The sequence below is a fragment of the Castanea sativa genome, chromosome 10 (genome assembly GCF_040712315.1).
Source record: "Castanea sativa cultivar Marrone di Chiusa Pesio chromosome 10, ASM4071231v1".
NCBI classification, from domain to species: domain Eukaryota; kingdom Viridiplantae; phylum Streptophyta; class Magnoliopsida; order Fagales; family Fagaceae; genus Castanea; species Castanea sativa.
The window spans coordinates 40,018,416-40,041,547 of NC_134022.1; the positions used below are offsets into that span (position 1 = coordinate 40,018,416).

The window sequence follows — 23,132 nt, forward strand, 5'->3', positions numbered from 1 at the left end:
AAGCCGAAGAAGCTTGGTTATTAATTTATTTCTAGGCTTTTTCGTTGGAAAGTTCTCAATCCTCAATAATCTGAACTTCCCAATTCCTAGAACTTTCTTGGAATCATAAAACTAAACTAGTCCTAGTCCCCATCCATTAATTAACAAAGAGCAAGACCATGACTAAACCCCACATCCACATGATCCATGTGGCCATTAAACAAAACATTTTACATGAAAGGGATAACATCAGGACCAGCAAAGCACATTGCACACCCTATACCAATAGAGAATTCTATAATAAATATTTTTTTTCTGAATAAATTGTAGTCTATAGAATTCTATAATCGATACACTATAATACACCCTCTTTCTCTCCCCCCCTCGTTACATTAATTTTCACCAACCTGTTCACATTTTTTGGTCATAGCAATGGCCATTTCCCTATCTAACACCGGTGTCCTTCCCTTCACCACACAACCAAGGCCATATCCGGTGCCATTTCTAGCCAAAAAATTCAAACTTGAAGTTTCAAACTTGGCCACAAAAACCCCTACAACTACAATATTATGCAAGGTACTCTCCAATACAAGCATTATCACCGAGCTAGAGAAGCAAACACCACACCAAGATGAAGATGAAGATGAAGATGTACACCAAGATCAAATTGATGATGATGAACATCAGCGCCAAGTAGGAGTAGCCGATGCTTGGCGTGAAATCCACGGTCAAGATGACTGGGTTGGCCTATTGGACCCCATGGACCCACTTCTCCGATCAGAGCTAATCCGCTATGGTGAAATGGCACAAACATGTTACGACGCTTTCGATTTCGACCCCTTTTCCAAGTACTGTGGAAGTTGTAGGTTCATGCGCCGTGACTTCTTCGATTGCCTAGGAATGTCCCACATCGGCTACGACATCTCTCGGTATCTCTTCGCAACCTCAAACATTAACCTCCCTAACTTCTTCAAGAAATCAAGGTGGCCTAAAGTGTGGTCCAAGAACGCTAATTGGATCGGATTCGTCGCCGTTTCTAACGACGAAACATCCAAACGCTTAGGCCGCCGTGACATTAGCATTGCATGGAGAGGCACAGTGACACGTCTCGAATGGATAGCTGACCTAATGGACTTTCTCAAGCCAATCTCTTCCAACAAAGTCCCTTGCCCTGACTCAACTGTCAAAGTCGAATCTGGGTTCTTAGATTTATACACTGACAAAGATGAATCCTGCAAATTTTGCAAGTACTCAGCCAGAGAGCAAATTTTATCCGAGGTAAAAAGGTTACTTGACATGTACGCAAACGAAGAAATAAGCATTACTATCACAGGGCATAGTCTAGGGGGTGCTTTAGCTATCTTAAGTGGTTATGATATTGTGGAAACGGGTTTGAATGTGTTGAAGGATAGTAGAGCCGTGCCTGTGTGCGTGTTTTCTTATGCTGGTCCAAGAGTTGGGAATGTGAGGTTCAAAGAGAGGCTTGAGACTTTGGGATTGAAGGTCCTGAGGGTTGTGAATGTGAATGATATGGTGCCAAAGTCACCAGGGTTCTTTTTTAATGAGCAAGTGCCATCTATGTTGATGAAAGTAGCTGAGGGTTTGCCTTGGAGTTACTCGCATGTTGGGGTTGAGCTTGCTCTGGATCATAAGAACTCGCCCTTCTTGAAGCAGACTAGTGATCCTACTTGTGCACATAATTTGGAGGCTCACCTGCATTTGCTTGATGGGTAAGTGTTTTTAATTATTTTTATTGTTCATCTTGGAATTTTAATGAGCTTAGATTTTTAGTTTAGGATAATTGGATATCTTTTTTTGTCAAGATCTGTGGTTTAGGATAATTGGACTGTTTGAGTTCGTTCGCGCCCAATTAACCTTAAAAGTGAAAATAATAATAATAATAATAAAAATTGTAAACCTCATTTTTTCCCCATAACTGTATTTTTATTTCCTTAACATTTTAAACAAAATAATTCAATAAAAAAAAAAACCATCCCCAAAACACACTACTTAATGTTAGTACGTGATTAACTGATTACAATTACTGTAAATCTTGGAGCAGCTGGCGGGGGTTGTCATTGGAAATATTTTTGATATACTAATGAGATGACAGATTTGATTAGTTGAAAATTCAAATATTAAGGATTTTCAAAATAATAGAGGAAACAGAGTTTAAAAGTCAATGTGTTTGTATGTACTTTAATTACCTCATGATTTTTGCATTGATAATTTTTATCTAAACTCCAAAAATTGTTGCTTCAACATCCCTTCTCTCATGGCCTCAAGACTGGAAATATATATTAGACAATTTTTTTACTTTGATAATTCTTTTTTTAACCACAAAAGTTGTTCTTCAACGTCCCCTCTCTCAGTCCAACGGACGTTGAAACAACAATTTGGGAGTCAAAAATTAAAATAGTATTAGTACCCCTTGTTGGTCCAATTCAAGAGCATCACACCCCTCTTTCTCACGCAATGAGAGGGGATGTGACAGCAATAATTTGGGGAGTTAAAAATACAACACCCTATGTTAAGTTTTAAGTTTATTTATTTATTTTTTTATAAATTAGTAATCTAGATATTTTTTTTCCACATTATTCAGGAATTAAAATGGGGGACTAAAAAAGAAGAAGAAACATATATACAATTTTACATCTCCATTTCTTTACAGAGATTGCAAGTTTGTTATTTTGGATGAATAGGTCAATAGCTTTTAACCAGTTAAATAAGCTTCACAATCACACACGCTTCAATATCAAATATCAACTAACTAAATAAGCACCCACGCTACTGAATAAGTACTAAAGGCTAATGCTGCCTAGCCTACCTAAAAATAAACATAGAAAATAGTATAAAACAAATTAAAATAAGGCTGTATAAACGTGACAAGAAACTAAAAGGTATCAAGGACCTTTTTTTGTTTTTTTTGAGAAAAGGTATCAAGGACCTAGGTGTGGAATATATTTAATCCTGGAGATATCTCTTCATTTGTATTAAAAGGCTGGAAACCATTAAAATAAGAAACCACGCCATGTGATGAGATCATGTCCCCTCATAGCTGAATGGCCAAAGAGAAAAGTATCGATTTATCACACAATTATTAAGTTCCTCTTATTGGTAGTTGATGACTGGGATGTCTGTTTGTGATATTATTTAATAAGATTGGAGTGAGATAAGATTGAAAGCAACAAGATGCTAATGAATTATAATCAACTTAATTATGATCTAATTTCTATCTCTAGAGGGTCAATAGCAGACATCTCCAGTCCCAAACTTCTTAACCTAGGTTTCACACTAGTTGAATGGGAGGTCAAATCTCGATACATGATGTCTTCCTGTGATAGAAATGGTCAGCAATACATTAACTATTAGAAACACGATGACCCTTGACTTTTAAAATTATTAGATTTTATGTTTACACTCCCAACTACGTATTTCAACAATTTTAAATGGGCCACTTCCTCCACAAAAAAAAAAAATTTTAAATGGGCCACGTGATATCTCTACCCTATTTTTTTTATTTAAATAATGACTGTAAAGTCAGTAACCTTTCTTGTTGATAGACTTCCTATTCAATCCAACATTAAAACATAATTTTAAAGAAAATATTTGTCATTAGCTTACAAGGAACTGAATCCTCTCCACTTAATAGAGGGTATATTTCATGGTTAAGATGAATTGATTCCTCAAACTATATATATTGACGGAATCTGTTGTCAAGTGAGTAACTGTGATTGTTCATTGCTTTCCATGGAGCGATCATCTTGATTAGTTTTATAGCATCGCATAGAATTTGCAATTCACATGTATGGTCAAATGGCCTCTCCCCTTCATTTTTTACGTGTTTCTTGAAAATAAAATAATGATTTATCTAGAAGGAATATAAAATTATAAAGTTGTTATTTATTGTTCATATAATTGTTATCAATAAAAAATAAAAATAAAACACATGAAAGTAACTGAGAGTGAGGTCATGATTTATAGTCAGTATATAGGTGCTAAATTTGGTTGGTAGTGGTGCAGATGTGATAACACTTAGGATTGAGCTAAAAAAAAGCTCTTTGGAGTTCTAGGTTGCACAGTTTGATATTAACTTTGAACTTCTGGTTAGGGCCCCCCCTTCCATGTATTGCTAAATCTTATTCATTTCTCCTAGTGTTGAACATGGAGAAGTGAAGCAACAATCTAATAGGATAAGTAGCAAGAAGTCATTGGATTTTTGTTGTTTGATTATGTGGTGTAGATACCATGGGAAAGGCCATAGATTTGTGCTAGCAAGTGGAAGAGATCCTGCCCTGGTGAACAAGGCCGCTGATTTTTTGAAAGATCATTATTTGGTTCCACCCTACTGGAGGCAAGATGAGAACAAGGGCATGGTGAGGAACAAAGATGGTCGTTGGGTGCAGCTTGAACGGCCAAAACTCGATGATCATCCTCCAGATATGCATCACCATCTCAAGCAATTAGGCCTGACTCATTAATGAAAAATGCTCTTTTGCTTTCTTGTTTGTAATTTATATGGGATTACTGCTTAGAGGAAAAGTTCATTATATAAGGACAAATAATGACACTAAGGCTAGTACAGAAGTTATTATGTTAATAGTCTTAGGGTCCTCTAAAAAGCTGTACAAATTCAGGACATTGTGCTTCTTATCTTTATTCTTTACACTTTGCAAGGTATCAACCAAAACTTCATTTATATAAGATCACTTTTGCAATGACGTAAGTTTTCTCTTTGAATTTGCAAAGTATCAACCAAAACTTAATGATTTATCACTTTTGCTATGACAAGTTTGATAATCGTTGTCAATACTAAAACCTAAAGATTGCTTCTTAACTTTTTTCTATAGATATGATATGATTTAAGCATATGATGTGCTCTTTATGATGATATTTCTCTTTACTATTTATTCAAAACACCATTAGTTTTTGGTGTAAGTGAGATTTAAATCTAACCTCTTAAAGAATAGTAATTGTAAAATGAGAGCCAAGACTAGGGCAATAAATGAGATTTAAGTTAATGTAATGCATGTAACTGTTGAAAAAGGCTTCTCTAACAGTAACAGAGAGGCAAAATTTAAAAATAAAAATAAAAATTCCTATGAAAAAGTACATAACAATTTTATTTGTGACCTGCAATAGGACATTATGTAATAGTTACTAGCTTAAAGAAATTGTGACGGCAATAGAGAAAGGAAAAAACCAAAATAGAAGCTTTGTTGAAAAGTCAACAAAAGTGACTCCTGACAACTTTTTTTTTTTTTTAATATATCTTATATATATCTATCTTTAATTATTCCACCCGTCTCTTTCTTGAAACCATTCTTCGTCAGCATCTGCATCTGGATCATGGTTATAGTAGTAAGGGTTATCAAAGCCAAATAAAGGATTAGGCATTTTCCAATGGTCTTCATATGGCCATTGCTGTCTGCAAACATCTGGGTCGGCTGGTAATATGGCTGGTAAGATTCCCTGATTGAGAGATTCTGCCATTGTGAGGGAATAGTGACAAGATATCCAAGATACGTCCATGTGTGTGTAAAGAGTACCATTAGCATTAGTCACTCAATGTATATCTAGAGGATGGAAAATTCCTTTTGCGTGAACATTATTTTTGGAGTTTAGCTTAGCTATTATACATGCAGAAGTGATTTTGCAACCAAAACGGGGGTGATCTATTCTGGGATACTTGAACCATTGACCATCATAAGCATCATTTTTCAAAATTTCATGCCAGAATTTGTAAAAATACTTATTCTCTCGAGGAAAAATGTGAGTTATTATAGAGCAAATTTTGCTTACAAGAAATATAGAATTTGAAAGAAGCCTGGTGAGTTTGCTAAGAGTTTCAGGAGCAGGTATTTTATCCAGATGATGTTCACCACAAATTGAAGTTGTAATAAAAACAGCCTTCCTAATTAGATCATCTCTTGTATCAAAACTGTATCCCTCTTTTAGCATCAGTTTCTACTTTCTACTTTTTAGCAGTGTAGCTCTGCGTAGAGCCAGTTGGTGCCGAAGGCAAGGATTCATCTAGGAATTAATCAGTAACAAAGCGATCTCTCAACTTGAGTAACAAATAGTTTAGTTGGTCCACCCGCTCTCAAAGCATTTGTACATTACCGCAAAAGTTGTAAAGCAGCACTGCACCTAGAGAAAGAGAATGTTGCAAGAGACAAAAACCAAAACCCACTTGTTTGTATGACAAAGATATATAGCAACTCTGATACCTGTACCTCAACAACAATTACAGTGTATAGGGTATGATTATCTCCAATTCTGAATAGCAACAACAGACGCTACATAGATAGTTTCAGGTTCAGCCTAGTGATTACTTTCAAATTAGTTATCTATTTTTCTTTCTTCTTTTTTAGCCCAGTTATACTGTGAAAAATCAGGTTAACATTATTTCTCATTGAGAGTTTATTTTAGCTTTGGTTTTTCCTAGGCGAGGAGAGGTACTCTGAATCAAGATGATACCGAATAAACGACTAACCAACATGATTGGCTCAATCGCCCCTTCCGAATTAAAAATCCAACTACCTGCAACACTTGCTTAATTAAAAAATTACATCACATCATCTTCAGTCTGGAGCAAAACTTGAAGGCTTAATAAATTGCATGGTTCATCTTAGCGACATATATTATTATTTGGCTGTGTAATGGCATCTCTTTTCACTTCATCCTAGTTCTCCCCCACAGATTCTTTATATTGAACATCTTTAACGAATGTGTAAAATCACAACTTTCAAAATTAAAACATCTTCAACCAACATGTTTTCTGTTACAAGTGTACAAAAAGGTGGGCCTGAAACCAAAAAAGAGAAAATAAAAGGAAGGAACATGTATTTCCTAAACGTAAATGGAAGGGTATGTTATGACTCCTGTAAAGCAGTTCCACTAATTGCCAAGTGAAGTAGTGCAAAATTACAGAACCATTACTATTAGAGACCTTTCTCTTCTGCTTAAGTATGACGAAAGTCCCGTGTGAAAATTAGAACTAGTGATGCTATCTTGAGAAGCCCAATCACTTGTCCAAGTCGGCTTCTAAAATTTTCCAACTATCCCTTTACTATTCCACATTAGGATGTTCACTTGCAGTAGCCCAGATGACAACCTGCCCAGTTGGCTAAAATATTCAGTAACCTTGCATTGTCTAACATGGTGACAAATTAAAATGTCATACAGCTTAAAAAAATGATTATTTGACCCCCACTGTATGAAAAGCTTTTGTTAGGCATATACAACATTCTGCTAACAATAGAAATCTTAACTGCTATCATTGGCAGGTTTCAATGAATAATTCTTATTATAGAGTAAAACCAATAATGGAACAAAAATTTCTCTACATTGCTCTCCCCCTCAGCCCCCCTTTTTCTAATTTGTGTTTATGTTTGCTGTTGATGCAAATGATGTTGTGATCGTAATACAGCAATCGTCATGTGTTTCATTGTGAAAATAGTTCCTATATTACTCCTTTGTTTCTTTCTATTTTTAAAATAAAATATTAAGAACTCAAACAAACTTTTTTCTCTAAGGAAGTCAGCAGAATGATACATCTGTTATAAGGACCAGCTATGATATGCAGCAGATTGATCCAGACCATTGCTAAACCCCTGCAGTAGCTTTGACCTCAGAATCAGTCTTTCCCTGGAAAAAAATTAAAGCAAGAACAGTAACCAATTCATTAAAATTGCAGACTGCATTTGATGCATATGTTCAAAGCAAACGCCTAGATTGATCATAAGATAAAAATCAACAAGAAGGATATGTGTTGTTGACTAACCTCAGCTGCCTGCCGGATTTTCCTAGTAGGAGTCCTCATTGTGACAAACTCCTCACCTGCGGTTGGGTGAACACCCACTGTGGCATCAAAGTCTGCCTTGGTCAAGCCAGCTTTCACAGCAACTGCAAATCCCTGTGAATTTAATCACACATGCAGCCACATAAATTGTCAAATTTATAGGAATAAATGAATTTAAAGAGAGAGAGGAGGAGGAGGAGGAGGAGGATAAGGGCAAATGCAAAAACCTGGACAATTTCAGGTGAATCTTCTCCACACATGTGCAATCCTAGAACTTTGTTTGTTTTTGCACAGACTACAAGTTTCATCAAGACCCTGTCAGGGAGCCCTGACAGAGTAGCCTTTAAGGGCCTGAAATTTGCCGTGAAGATATCAACATCACCATATTCTTGTATAGCCTGCAAATATCCTTGAAACTCAACTACGGGAAGGCAATCTCAACAGTTGACAATATTCCAAAAAAAAAAATCACCTGTTCTTCATTAAGTCCAACTTGTCCAATCGGTGGCTGGGAGAACACAGCAGACGGGATAGCTCTACTCAAGAGAGAGAAAGAGAGCAAAATATTAGGCTTTTTTTACAAGTACCGTGCATTCAAATATGAACTGCTAACTTAATAGTTTGAACTGAACAAGAATATTGCATTAACCTTTCCATACTATAATGTTTATCAAAATGGTCCTAGAAATTTCTGTGCTTAGTTAGAACCAAACAGTTAAAGTTCACAGTAATTGGCAGGCAGTAGGACCCCGTGTTACTAATATGTGGTTAATTATCATTTAAAACCAACTTAAACACTGATTAATGAAGGGTGAACTGCACATTTTAGATATTCATCTACAATTCATACAGCTTATTAAACAACTTCCCCAAGATAGGATCATACCTATAATCAGGTTTTGTTGGCTCATTTTGGAACAGAGTTTTCGCTAATGCCCCTCCCTCCATCAAAGCTACCGGAGTCAGATTCACTCTATCAGTAACATCTCCAACTGCCCAAATAGAAGGAACTGATGTACGGGAGTATTCATCAACCTGAGGAAAACAAGAGAGAGAGAGAGAGATTATATTTAAGGAAACATCACATACAATATACATTGGAGGGGGGGAAACCCTCAAGTTTTTGAAAATCTACCTCTATTGCTCCATTCTTGGTCATTTTCACCCCTACTGTTTCCAACCCTAAGTTCTGCAATCAAATACATTCTTGATAATTGATTTCTTTCCTCATTCCATGTGTGAAATTTACAGTTGCTTTGAAAGGGGAAAGTGTGAATTACAAAGTACGGCATCTTCAGGTTTGCTTGTTTACCACCTCCCCAGAACCACATCAAGGGTTAGGAAGCCTGGTTACAACACTTTAAACCAGTTAATGAAAAGTAAAAATCACACCTTTGCCTTGATATGGCCCTGTCAAAATGGTAATCCAAAGGACCTGATGAATACTGTAACAATGAGAAGCATAGAATCAAAAAAATATTTAAAAACCTTTGTATTAGGTCTACGTCCTGTCGCAAACATAATATGTGAAAAACCTTCAGCAGTTCCTTTGTTGGTCTTCAAAGACAATGAACCATCAGATGATTTTATGATAGCTTGGGGTGACTCCTCTGTGTGGAATTCAATTCCTCTTAGAGACATTTGTTCTGCAGCAAAATCTCTGATCTGTGGGAGCAAACAACACAAGTTTGAATGTGAAAACTTTTAGCCTTGACCACATAGGCAATTAAGTGTTTTAGCGTTGTTCATGGTTTCTCACCTCTTCATCAAAACCCCTTAAAACTTTCTTCTGCCGTATAAATACATGAACTTCACTTGTCAGACCATTGAATATGCCAGCAAATTCCAATGCAATGTACCCACCACCAACTATTGCTATTTTCTCAGGCTTTGAGGGCAAGTCAAGCGCAGCATCTGAATCTATTACATATTCACTTCCAGGGATTTCAGGAATAAAGGGGCGGCCACCTACTGAAACTAGTATGTGCCTTGCTGAATATAACTTCCCATCCACGTCAATTGTGTGAGGGTCCACAATCTGTGGGCATTTTATTATGATGAATGTGTTACTTACAAAAAATGCATACGACATGAAGTAGTAAGAAACGAAGAGGAAGAATAAAGAAAGAAATAAAACTAAGTTAGATGTAAATATGGATTCAAAGCATCATCTCACCTTTCCACGACCTTCAATTAAAGTAACACCAGCATTATTCAGAATGTTCTTGTAGATAGCAGTAAGACGCTGCAACTCTGCATTTTTATTAGCCATCAAGGTGCTCCAATCATGCTTGGGTTCGACATCATATTTCCATCCAAAACCATGACTCTCTTCAAATTCATAAGAATAATGTGAAGCATACACCATTAGTTTCTTTGGTACACATCCACGAAGTACGCACCTGAAGTAGAAAGTTTGATGGAAAATGACTCACAAGCTCATTTATTATATAAGTATATCTTCTCCAAAGAATAACACTAAGAGATGCAGGCGCAGCCCAAGCTCAAAATTGTACAAAAGAGAACCACCTCCACAGTCAAAAGAAAGACTGAAGGAACTGCTCTCCAAACACACTGTTTTCCTCTCTCTCCTCACAGGCATCAAAACAGACACAAAGACTTGTGTCAAAAGCCTAAAGAACTTAACCTCCAATGAAAAGACAAGGCTAGTTTCCAATGGCAAAAAGACACTGAACCTCCAATGAAATGAAACTCAAAACTAAATCATTAAAAACAATCAAAACGAAGCACCATAAAAGCAATAATCAAAATTCCCCAATCATATTTCCAGTAAGTACACTCAACTTGCTATTATATCATAACCAAACCAACAAATAATAAACCCCCAATAAAGCAAATGAAGTTCATTCAAATCTCACAAACACAATTTAAAGAACCCAAAACAAAAAGTCCAAAACTTTTCAACGCTGAATAAAAAATAGCAAAACCCCATATAGCAAAAAAAAAAAAACTTACGTGCCGCCAACTCCACCGGTGGTTTCGGAAGAAATGGCGGAGAAGGGGAGCTCACAGACGGCGACTGAGGCTCCAAAATTGGCGGCGAAGCGGGAGGCGCGGACACCACCGCTGCCAGCACCGATGGTGAAGAGGTCGAAGTCGTAGTGGCTGGGTGGCTCGGCGCCGTTTTGAGACTCGGCGCGAGCTGCGAAGCTACGGTGGTGGGTGCGGGTGCGGTTAAGAGAAAGAGAGGGAGAAGATAGGGTTTTGGGATTGAAGAGAAGGCGGGAAGAGAGAGGAGTTGTTGGTATTGGGATAGGGATAGAGAGCTTCCTGTAAAGGGTTTTGAGTTTTGGGGATGATAAGGTATTGGTCACTGTGAGAGAGCTGGCCATTGCTACTACCATTGCACTTTTTGTATTTGTGTTTTTGTGTTTCTTTCTTTCTTTCTTTCCTTCTTTCTTTCTATGAGAGAGTAAGAGAGAGAGAGAGAGAACCCAACTGAACCGGCTAGAGCATAGAGGTGAAGAATAAATATACCTTTTGGCTTTTGCTTTGTGGGTGGAGATTAATTTAAGCCCGTCAATGAGCTGTGGCTCCCACCCGTTCAGTTCTTGACGGTGAAGATTTGAACGGACTAAGGTTAGGTGTGAACGGGTCAGTTGGATCAATTCTTCGACTCAACCTGGCACTGGCAATGTCGGCTTCACAATTTCCCAATCCAATCCGTATGTACTAATTTATATGGATCAGGTTAGGTTGGATTGGTTTGTTTCTGCATACTGATTTTGTGCCTTATAAAAATCGGGAAATATTTTTCTAAAAAATTAGGAGAAAAATTGGGTATTCACCCGTCATTTAAAAACTATGAAATAAAATATTTCTATTTTGAAATTATTTAATAAAATGTCTCAATTTTATTAAATATATATAGAACTTGATTTTAAGGATATCGAGTTTCACTTATAACTCAATTTTGTTAAAATCGAGCTTAAAAAATAATGGCATTTTGTTATGCCAAAGCAAAAAATGAGCATTTTGCTATATAATTTCAAAGTATAAGTATTTTGCTACATAATTTATAAATTAGGGACAAATACCTATTTTTTCTTGTAAAAATCTTCAATAAAATATTACAATTTGCATAACATTCTAAATTTACAAATTCATCAAGCTAAGTCCCAAAATACCAAAGTCAATCAGGAGTAATAAAATAACTTATTTATATAGTGGCTGAGGTAATATTAGAGACCAGTATTATTTTGATGTGTTTTGATACTTTTGAACAAGAAAGGTTTGATGAGTTAAAAAAATCAACTTGAATCCGACTCAACCTAAAACTCAAAATAAAATTCCAACCCAACTCGTCAACCACAAAAATCAACTTGTCAGCGGGTTGGGTAGAGTTGGGTCAGATTAAGAAACTCGGAGATTAAAAAGAAATTGAACTAAATTTTTACTCCTTTAAATATTTGATCCTTAAACAACAATTTATTTGCTTTCAATACAATGAGATGAAAAGCAACTAAAATATTTGATCCTTTTCTTTGTTATTTCTTTCAAAGGAACCAAGCTTATCTAGATCGGGTGGACCTGCGTTTGGTTCTACAAACTGCCCGATTTAATCTTGGTTTGTATTGTTATTGCCATAATGGATATCATTTGAATTAGCCTATTCACACTTCAAATCCCTATTTGCAAAGAAATTAAATCTAAATGGGAGTGAGTTATTGTAATTCGACGGATACATTATTCACATATGGTAGAATCTATTGTGCCTCCTAAATAGGCAGCAGTTAAGTAATTAAGAACTCCATATTATTCATATTATTGTGATTTTGTTATAATAAGATTTTTTTTAGGAAGCCAAGTAAAAAATGAAATCAATAAAAGTGAAAATTGGAATGGTGAGGGAAATAAAATATGACTTTTGAATTTTCTTGATGATCATATGACATTTGAATTTAGGCATCAAATACTCAATGTTATGTGTATGGATTCAATTAATTTCATTAGTAAAATTTCTTATCGCCGAATTAGAGTTCTGGGATTAAATCAAGTCTACATCAAAACAGAATCCCATAAATCATTAAGGATGGAGCTTTATTGTGAAGAAGAAGAAGTAATAAATATCTAAGAAACAAGTACAATACATTAACACATAAACGTAGTTTAATTTAGTACAACGGAGGAGGAAGGGCCAAACTCTTGGCTTTGTCTACATTCCCTTCAGCATAAGATTTGGGTTTAGAGGGACATTCCAGACTCCTCATCCTCTTCGAGAGAAGATGTGTAAATAATATAGAAAGCCCAAATGAGACCAAACACACCAAGCAGGATCCAACCAAGAAGGTTGTTGCTCAAACCAAAGGGAAGACCCGTCCCTTCAGTGCTCATTCTATCATCCACTAGGGCCATGGCTGGGCTTGACATGGTTGTAGCGCAGATCGCTGCAAACAATGATGCTCCCATGCCCATCTTTGAGTCACTTTCCTGCATTGATTTTGAAGATTTTCCCTCCATCGAACATCTCACTTTTCCCACCTTTCTCATTGCTGGCAACCCTGGAACCACATTTTGGAAATTATAGAAAGAAAAAAAAAAAAAAAAAAAAACAATCACAAATATCATTTCAAAAAATGGTGTGAAGTCATGCTTCATTTACTTTATAGCTTGAGCTCAAGTATCAATTATGATAAACAAACCACGTTGCATTGAACATAAAAAGAATATACTTCTTCAAAGTTGAACATTTCTGAAAGAGTAAATTATTTCACAATCTTATGGACAAGTAGATTCAAAAATTAAGTAGTATTTTAATAAGCAGGCAAGAAAATCATAGTCTATTCAAACTTTCCAGGCCCAGAATGACATGATGAAGAAGTCCACCAGAAGTGAAACAATAATAGTAAGTCTTACCAAGAACAGGTGAGGATGAAACCGTAACCAATGGCTTGTATAGGAGACCCGCGCGGGTGACAGATGAGTTTAGAGTGCCAGCAGTGATGGTTGCCATTTCTCTTCAAAATTTGATTGCAAAAATGAAATCTAATTTTATTTCTCTGACGGTGGTAGAGCTTATTTCATATGTAAATGGTAAGAAATTACAAATTATAATTTATCGGTACAAAGTTTGTATCACTATCACACAGCTTGGATAGAATAGATTCGTAGCCCCTCATTAGATATCCCCTATCTGCAGAAACCCAACCAACTTTCTCCACGTGTCACATAATCCGTTCACAACCAATATTGCTCTCAGAAGTAAGAAGCCCAAGGCTTGTTAACTAAAAATCTTAGGGACTTTAAACTTCTTCTTATTACATGAGCCAAAACTGTTCGTCTCGCTATACATTGCTCACGAAGCTCGCATGATGGTCCACTTTTGGTCAGTCATTTCCAAGTTTTACCCAAAAAAGCTGGAACTCTGATCATGAATAGAAAGGGCTTAACTTGAACAAACTACCATTTTGGACGGAATATTCAGTTAAAAGGCTATATCATCATCACATATATTAATATTAGGCTTCATCTGATATGGGACAATACACACGCACATAAGCTGATAGTTGGACAAACGATTAGGCTCGTAAAGACTGTAAGTTCAATCAATAAGTAAACTAATTGGTGACGTAAAATAAAAAGAAGAAGTACCAAAGCATAACTTGTGAAGAAGAAGAAAAGAAGGTAGCAAAGTAAGTGTCTATTGGAATTTGGAAGTATAAGGTGTATGAAATAAAGTGAAGTATCTCAATTGAGTTATGTACATGCAAGAACTAACCACCATTACAACATCCCTCAGGGACTCTTATTTCACTTCAGAATATTGCTACAAATTGACTCAAAAAAACTCCTAGAAGCTTGTGGCCGGCAAATTTTGGCAAAAAATGAGTAGGACTTTACATGAAGAATCGCTAAAGAGAAAGAATCAAGTGAACACATGCAGATCCAAGAAAAAGAAGCATTGGGTGGCATCTGCATCTGTCAGTTTATACCACTGAGTCAAGCATTATTTCGCCTACTCTTGGATATTGCACTGTTGCAAGTAAGGGTGGTCATACTTGACATATTTGGTCCAATAGCCCTTGTACCTCCGAATTGCAATATCCAACCATGGCTTCGTAACTCCATCATAGTGTATCACTGCTGCCTGTTCAATGTCAGCTCGTCTAACAGCTGAGTCATAACCAAGCCCTAGGACATGCCATCGCCTGTCCAAAGCCATTGTCTGGTTATAGAAGGTAATCCAACCTAAGGGCAGACTCCCAGCCAGCCACAACGACCTCTCATTACCCTGCAAACAACCACCCAGTAAAACAAGCATGAAAACATATTGCATAATGAACTTCATATATACATTAATGGAGAGGTATGTGCATTTGTGATTGTATTATGCATAGGTAATCTATATAATGGTGACCATCTAGTAAGCGATTAATTGCAAAATAAATCTTTGCTTGTATTAACAGAAAACAAAGCACAATCTGCCTGACTTTTCTTTGGAGGTTGAGAGAGAACGAGGGAGAGCATTAGAAATAACAATTTAAAGATATAGAGACCTAAAGGTACAAATCTCCAAAACAAGAAGAGACACCAGTATCTTAACCAGCAAACACGGGAAATAAATACATAGGAGACAAACAATCATATCTTCAAAGAAGGCAGCACTGGTAGGTGTGCTTCTTCTGGACAGCAGAGAGATCTTAAAATCCCCTTTGATATAAGCATGCAAATGCAAGGACAAATGTAAAAAACTTACCAATTGCAAGTACTTATGGTAGACAGAATTTAAATTTTTTTGTCTCCACTCTTGTAGATCAAACAAATTCATCCCAAATGCCCAAGTACATGCATTGACATTGAAACTCTTTGCAACAAGAGGGTCTGAGAAGTTGATGAGCATATCCATCTGACGCAACAAGGCTTCACTTTCATTACAAGTCTCAACTGCACCATTTACTTTCCCCTTCATATTAACACTCCATAGCTCTGTTAGATCCCCTTGCACCACCACGTCATGGTCTAAAAGCACAATCTTATCCAGTGCGGGAAAGACATCTGGCAGATAGAAACGAAGGTGGTTCAGTTCAGAGCCATATCTTGGGTCACTGGAACTTTGCTTCTCCAATGTTATATTATACTTTGTGGACAACCATTCAAAATCGTCTATGCTCTGGATCTGGATGGTGGCTTTGCCAGGGGGATTCAATAAGAACCACATTGAGATTGCTGGAAAATTAAGAGAATCAGCAACCACATGAAAAACAATTTTCTCTGACTCCTGCAATTGTTCAGCACAAACGAACATCAGGGTTTCTTGCAGCTATTGTAATCTGACTCATGGCATGATGCCCACTTAGAATATCTTCCTTTGCAGGTATCTATGAAAAAGAGAAGGGGAGCAGGGGGGGGGGGGGGGGAATTGTGTGCACGTAGAAGGGATACTATAGTATTTTTTGGGCTGGGAATCTTCCTTCTTCTTCTTCTTTTGCTCAATTGGGCCGGGATAATGTTGGGAGTGTAAAATTGTTCCACTCAACAGGGTTCAGCTCTCTGCTTCATCTCTTTCCTTTTTTTAATTTTTTTTTAGGTTTCACCTTTTCATTTTATTATTGTTCCTCCTTTCATCCTCCCTCTATGGTGCAAGTAATATGTATGCAAAACTGAAACTTTCAAGGTAGGCTATGGCAGAGAGGTTGAATAAGCATTGTGCGACAAAGAAAGGGATATTAGAGTTACCCACTAGAGGTCCAACATTAAATGAATGAGGGCTGCGATAATTTTAACTGTGTCAAAGACACATCAAATTCAGGCAAATTTTTACCAAGCTGGAGGATGCATGAGGAGCATCAACAACTATTGAATACATTAATCGCTAATCTGTATATCCTTCAATAAAAATAACTAGATATATATTTTCAAATTATCCTTTATTCTTTTAGCAATACCAACAAGTTATTGATCGGTAACCCAAAACCACCAAAGATGTTAAGTTGAGGCATTACCTTGGCAGCAGAGATGGTGGAGTTCACAACAACTGCACAAGCCAGAACATTGTCAGAGAAGACAGCATAATGATACAAATCCGCATCTTGCAACTTTTGTTGGTTAGGGAGCTGTCTCTCCTCAGGCTGCAGGGCAAAGTATTCAGCAGTCAGCTGCATAGAAAGGCAGTGAAGGCCCTTGGGAGTGGTCCTTCCAGCAAGGCGAACAAGATATGTTGCTTGATTTTTCTGTGCCCGTACAAGCTCTTCAGTATTTTGTGTCATAGCTCGAAGCTTACTGACCATAGCAGGACAGTCTGGGTAGACATGGCTAGCTTTAGACAATGTTGCCTCCATCTTTTCCAGTTTCTGCACAGAACTGCAAATTTCACTGTTTTTTAGATTAAAAAAAATAGACATTTAAACCATTCCTCATGAAATTAGAGCTCATCACGGTTTCCTTTCTTAAAACTCCACATATACAAGCAATCATTACATTCTTATTTACTGATCAGAATTTCAAATACCCTGTTGATTTCCATCTCTAAAATCAAACATGTTTGCAAACTAAAAGCAACAGATAAAATCAGGCATTTTTATACCTTTCGGACAAACGTAAATCCTTGGTGGCTTGACTAAGTGCTCGTCCCACCTCTCTGATCCGCTGTTTCAAATCTTTCACTAAACGGGACTTGCTGTCTGGTGGTGCAAAGTTCAAGTATACTTTGGCTCTAATCATTAAATCTTTCATCTCTGTTATATTCAAGTCTGTCACTTTATACGATTTGGAGCGTAAAATATGATCAGGCCAGACTCTTGTTTGATTAGAATGCCCATCTTTCACCTCTTTAATCTTCTTATCAATCATTCTCCTATACCGAGAGTGTGCATTTTGATCAAGTTCAACTGTTCTTTGATCAGATTGCTCCTGCAACCAAAACCTAAATTAAAAACAGAGGTACAAGGTTCTGCTAATAATTTATTCAAGTCAATGAGATGAACAGATTGCCCCTGCTTAAATATACGAAAACTACATACACATATCTAATATATCAGAATAAGAAGAAAAAGGGGGGGGGGGGGGTTGGGGAATGACCTTTGAACTAGAGCTTAGTGGTAAGATCCTGAAAATTTTTAGAAGAGTTTATTTTCTTTATATTTATCTCATTGGCTGAGGATAATAATATTTAATAATCACATCAACACCAATAATTGATAATAAGCATTAAATATATTGGCCCCAACATTAAAAATCCTGACATATCATCTTCATCCTCAATAAATCTTGAATATCCAGCCAAGAAGATCTGACCAACCCACACGACGTTCACATTGAACATGAAATTTACAAAGAACACTTCCTGATTTCAGAAATATAAATCTTGTTGAAAGTTCTTGAAGTACTCCTTGGATGTATACCAAGTATTTTGATATAAACCATTGGCTAATAGACTAACATGTTAGAGAAATTTGATTCAAGATATATAGAAAATCAGCACCTGCAAGGCTAACATTTTTTTTTTTTTGGGGGGGGGGGGGGGGGAGTAATAACTATTAAGGCTATCTCTAAAGCAAGCATCCTCTATTTCTCTGTTTAGTAAAGCAATTAAGACTAAGTAACCCTTCTTTGAAAATATATTTGTATTGCTTGAACTCTGATTTACAAGATTGATCACAGTGCACTATTTCATATTCCAAAATTTAAACCTTATTCTTGATCCCCATTTTTGTGATAATAGTGTTTATTCAATGGTCCCGAGGAAGAAAACTTAGAAGGTTAAATTTACGAACAAAACAAAAATGTGCTCAAACATTTCAATATGAAAATGTTCATTGCTAAATTCTCTATCCTAGGCCGAAGCCCTATTGTAGTTTCTCTATATTCACTCATAATAAACTCAAAATGCACAGTAAGAGCAATTAGTTGAGGTAATAGACTTATAGCTTAGAATGGGGTTTAGGAGAATATGAGCCCATATAAGATAATCAAAGAAGTAAAAGCAGTGGAATCCCAAAACGTTGAGATCCTAATCAAAGAAGTAATTACAGTATGCACCATACTAAGTAATGAAGCCAGCCTTATCCTTACTTGGATGAATACATACCTTCTCCCCAGCCATTGATGATATTTCTCTTTGGTGAAACTGCTGAGCTTCTTCTCTTTCATGATTAGTTTCTGAAATATATGGAAACTATAATCAGGACCACAGTCAACAAAGAGAAAGCAAAATAAATAGAAACGGAATAGATGCGCCTAACAATGCCAATACCAACCATTTCTCTCCAAAAGGTCAGTGATTTCTCCGTCATTTTCAGATTCCTGAGTCTCGCTATCCTCATTAGAACTATAATTAACTGCCCTATCTTCATAAATAATTTGTTTTGGCCCTTTCAAGTCTTCGCGAGCTTCCTAAAATCGCAACAAAGACAGAAATCTGGATACATAAATAATTATTTTTAAAAAAAAATTCAAAATCAAAATAGAACGTTTAACACTTTACTAAAAACTCTATCAAACAATAAAAAAAAAAACCTGCTCGATCGCATTAAGTCTCAAAGCAGCATCACTCCTATATTTCTGCAGCAAACAAGGAAATTATATCTTCAATCTCCATAATAAAATATAAATAAACACACTCCATTCAGTTGCTAAGAAAGTCTAATAACAGTTAAATAAAAAAAATCAAAATTACAATACTTAGATTATTTCACAATCTAAGTCTCCAAGAAAGTAAAACCTCCACCAAACAGAGCATAACTAACATCAAGGCTTTCAATATTCTCTTCCGTTTTTGTTTTCGTTTTCTCAGTAACCAAACAGAGCATAACTAACATAAGATTTATTTAAAAAATAAAAAAAATAAGAAGCGATAAACATACAATAGCAGATAAATCCTCAACAAATTCTTTCCGTCCTGCAAAAACAAATTCACAAATACACAATCAATCACTAGGAACAGTTCAACCTCAATATACAAACTATCGAATCACGTATATACATATAAATATAGATTATATGAATGAAAAGAAGAAGAGAAAATACCGATGGGAGATAGGTGCTTGATCTTGATGGTGAAGAAAACGATTGGAATTAAGACGGAAACACAGAGCAGAAGGAGGAGGAGACTCCTCACGCATCGACGAAAGTGCTTCATCGATGAGAGGTGTAGATGTAGAAACTCTCTCTAAGTCTTCTAGGGTTTCCAATCCTTCTCGGAATGCACATTTCACGCACGCTTTCAGATCACACTCGATTCAATGCTTCAATCACAAGTAACACTTAACCAAGATCAATTCCAAACACCAAAAATAAAAGCAGGCTTTTCAGATATTATTCCTTCTTATTTTTTTTTAAGTATTGAGTTTTAGAGAGAGAGAGTTTTAGAGAGAGAAAGATAGGGAGCTTCAGCCATGTTCGGGACTCCTGAGGGGGAAGGTCGTTTCTGAATCTGTTTCTGTCTACTTCTTTTTTTTCTTTTTTCTTTTTTAAAAATTTGTATATATATTATTGTTTAATGAAATTTATTTTATTGGGTGCGGGATATTATTATTTTAGATATGGATGACGAGGCAATGATGAGATGGATGTGGGGCATGGATGGTAAATATTACGTGTATGATGATGGAGTATTGCACCGTGTTTCTATGTTTAAACGGTGGTGATGAGGATCATGTTAGTGTTAATGATGTGATTGGGCACAGACTCACATGGCAGGCACTGGCAGTGGCTGGTTGTTGATCTTGATCATGTTAAAGATGATGATGATGGGTTTGATGTGATGGTCTTTTGGCAGCCAGTAATGTTCATTTTGTTCTCTCTCTTTTGTTCTGTTTTCATTTCATTTTACCATTCAGATTTCAGGTTAAAAAAGATTTCTATTGAATTGAAACAGCCTCAGCCCCGAGTGAAAAGAAAAGTTTCATATCATATCAGATCTCAAGAATACGAGGAAGGTACAAGATTGTTTGTATATAATAAGTCTAAGATTAAACAAATAGTTGATCTAAAGGAGATTACAAGAAGTTAATTTTTGTCCTTAACATGTGACGGGAAGTTTGTGCATATATGAATGATCATTTTCCGTTGTTGTATGTGTAATGTCTTGGTGATTTTTTCTTTTTTTTGAGTAACAAACACAAACACACACACACCAAGGAGAATGAGAGGGAAAGAGATTCTAATACAAAGGTACACCATAACTCGACTAAAAAACCATAATAACTTTTATGGGAGGGTGGGTAATGTCTTGGTGCTAAGTGTTAATAGAGTGAATCACAATTATTAACACAAAGCATATATTAATATTTCGGTGAAATGATAAACAGATTTTTTATTTATTTAGTTTTTACTTTTTATATATAATGTTTGCTTTACTATATTTATTTCCATAAACGTAGTACAATTATTGATCAAAGCTTGGTTTGGATACAGCTTATATAGCGTCCACGTTTGAGTTTTCTGCGTTTTTTTTTTTTCCTTCTTCTGCTGCTGCACGGGTCAGGGGGACAAAGACTACTATTTATATTACTGTACATGAACAGTAGCTGCATTTTGCTGACTTTTCAGCACATCTGTGAGTCCCGTGTACTGTTCACGGACTCACAAACTTCACTTTACAAAATTTTTTTATTAAAAATGGATCCCACGGCACTATTTATATATTTAAAAATTATTTTACTACAGTATTTTTAATTTTCAGTTTTTAATTTTTAGCAATAAGCTCTATTCAAACAGATCCCAAACCAAAATTTCAAAAATTTGCGTTTTTATTGGGATCCTTAGCTAAGAAGTAGGAAACAACTTGCTTTTCTGTGAACTTGGATGCTGGAGTAATAAAAGAGTTTGGTATTGTATTGGTACTATAAATCACACTTAAAGCTGCCGAAAGTCTTGCCTAAACTCATGTGCTATGACACATTGACACAAAGTCAACAGCTTTAAACTTACTCTTTTTTCCGTTTTGCCATATGTGTCGGTTTTGGTTATCCAACTCAAACCTAATTAGTAGTAGTAAGAAATTTATAATTAAAATGAGTAAATGTTAAGCTCTAAAAATCCACAAGTCAAATCTATACATCTGTTATATGTTCTTCTTTCTTGTCTTTAATAATTAAATCCCTTCTTTCTTGGGAGAAGATGGGCCAATGGTGGGATAAAAAGAAAAGGCAATTGGATTAAATTAGTGTGAGTAATTTTTGAAATTGAAAAGGCAATTGGATTAAATTAGTGTGAGTAATTTTTGAGATTGAATAGGACAATTTTGGGATTAAATGAGTGTGAATGTATTTTTTTATCTCATCTCTTTCTCCTATATATATATATATATATATATGTGTGTGTGTGTATTTCTAAAAAAAAAAAAATAGGCCTATCTTCGGTTTAAAAATCAAATACAATATGAAACAACCTACCACAAGCTTTTGTTTCTTTTTTTAAAACTTAATTTAATTGGAATTTAAAGCTTAAAGATTAGACTTTGGGTTATCTACTATCTGATCAATCAAACTTAGTAGAATCTTTTTATAAAAATTACAGTAAAAAAAAAAAGCTTAGTAGAATCTATCCTTACTCCTTTTTCATTCATGATATTGAATCGAATATTTGTATTTGAACTAATTTACATTATCATGATTTACTCTTTTTTTTCCAAACTCATATTTAGTTTTATAATTCAATTAATTAATACTTTGTGGTATTATTAATATCTAGATTCAAATCTCACTCTTTCCGTCATTGAATTATCAATATAAAAAAATATCTGGATCCTATGAACCTGAAATTTTAAACATTTTAATGGATGAGACATGCATGATTGTGGTTGAAGTGAGACAGATTTTTTTTTTGCAAGGATACTTACAAGAACGGTAAACTGTAGCTCAATAATATTTGTCTTCAAAGTAAAAATAAAAAGAAGTAGTTCCTAGCTACACACGAGAGAGAGAGAGAGTAAAACATTTTATTAATGGGACGTGGTAGCACTTTAGGAGGTTCTAGGGCCTAAGATTAGACTTTTCTTTGTTTGGATCGTTAAATATTGTTTGTATGTCTAGGCCTATAATTATAATGGCTTTGTGGAACGTAGTAGACTAGTCGCCAGTCGGGTGATGGTGAAGTTAGAAACACCGTGAAAGTGACAATTGATGATAGCGAATTACCGATAATTACTACTATCTTAACAAATATCACATATATATTATCATTGTTGATTGTTGATGACTTTTAGGCTTTAGCTGAGTTGTGCGGTATAGTACAAGTGTACAATGACTTGCCAATTGTATGTGGACCCAGAAAACCTTTTTTCTTTGTTTTTTTTAAGGGCAGATTTCAAATTTCCTTCTCCTTTAAAAAAAAAAATAATAATAGTACATTTTTAATAAAGGAATATTAATTTAGCATAATTTGTATA

The 23,132-nt window shown here is 35.7% G+C and overlaps 4 protein-coding genes across 7 annotated transcripts; 1 reads left to right on the top strand and 3 right to left on the bottom strand.

Moving 5' to 3' along the window:
- Window positions 1–318: 318 nt before the first annotated feature.
- Window positions 319–4,647, top strand: LOC142613167 (phospholipase A1-Igamma2, chloroplastic-like). Its single transcript, XM_075785387.1, has 2 exons — window positions 319–1,709; window positions 4,223–4,647. Exons 1-2 carry the CDS (start codon window positions 412–414, stop codon window positions 4,458–4,460), a joined length of 1,536 nt encoding a protein of 511 aa, XP_075641502.1. The 5' UTR covers window positions 319–411; the 3' UTR covers window positions 4,461–4,647.
- A 2,078-nt stretch (window positions 4,648–6,725) lies between these two features.
- LOC142613166 (glutathione reductase, chloroplastic) lies at window positions 6,726–11,273 on the bottom strand. 3 transcript variants are annotated; one of them, XR_012840239.1, is made up of 11 exons: window positions 10,760–11,273; window positions 9,960–10,185; window positions 9,543–9,821; window positions 9,272–9,448; window positions 8,919–8,972; window positions 8,670–8,818; window positions 8,256–8,319; window positions 8,011–8,181; window positions 7,766–7,897; window positions 7,537–7,629; window positions 6,726–7,096 (listed from the first exon to the last, which is right to left on the bottom strand). XR_012840239.1 is itself a non-coding variant. In XM_075785386.1 (11 exons), the coding sequence occupies exons 1-10, from the start codon at window positions 11,146–11,148 to the stop codon at window positions 7,588–7,590; spliced, it is 1,683 nt and encodes a 560-aa protein (XP_075641501.1). In that variant the 5' UTR covers window positions 11,149–11,273; the 3' UTR covers window positions 6,726–7,096; window positions 7,583–7,587. The 3 variants fall into 3 exon arrangements, 2 of the variants coding, with proteins under 2 accessions (XP_075641501.1, XP_075641500.1); XM_075785386.1 differs by having other exon boundaries at window positions 7,583–7,629; XM_075785385.1 differs by lacking the exon at window positions 6,726–7,096 and having other exon boundaries at window positions 7,267–7,629.
- A 1,552-nt stretch (window positions 11,274–12,825) lies between these two features.
- On the bottom strand, window positions 12,826–13,851 carry LOC142613225 (photosystem II reaction center W protein, chloroplastic). Its single transcript, XM_075785470.1, has 2 exons — window positions 13,661–13,851; window positions 12,826–13,305 (listed from the first exon to the last, which is right to left on the bottom strand). Exons 1-2 carry the CDS (start codon window positions 13,755–13,757, stop codon window positions 12,989–12,991), a joined length of 414 nt encoding a protein of 137 aa, XP_075641585.1. The 5' UTR covers window positions 13,758–13,851; the 3' UTR covers window positions 12,826–12,988.
- Window positions 13,852–14,421: 570 nt separating this feature from the next.
- LOC142613224 (putative galacturonosyltransferase 6) lies at window positions 14,422–20,186 on the bottom strand. 2 transcript variants are annotated; one of them, XM_075785469.1, is made up of 9 exons: window positions 19,769–20,186; window positions 19,606–19,640; window positions 19,259–19,303; window positions 19,000–19,135; window positions 18,831–18,901; window positions 17,328–17,653; window positions 16,747–17,104; window positions 15,501–16,022; window positions 14,422–15,035 (listed from the first exon to the last, which is right to left on the bottom strand). In XM_075785469.1, the coding sequence occupies exons 1-9, from the start codon at window positions 19,878–19,880 to the stop codon at window positions 14,760–14,762; spliced, it is 1,881 nt and encodes a 626-aa protein (XP_075641584.1). In that variant the 5' UTR covers window positions 19,881–20,186; the 3' UTR covers window positions 14,422–14,759. The 2 variants fall into 2 exon arrangements, with proteins under 2 accessions (XP_075641584.1, XP_075641583.1); XM_075785468.1 differs by having other exon boundaries at window positions 16,747–17,116.
- Window positions 20,187–23,132: the final 2,946 nt, after the last annotated feature.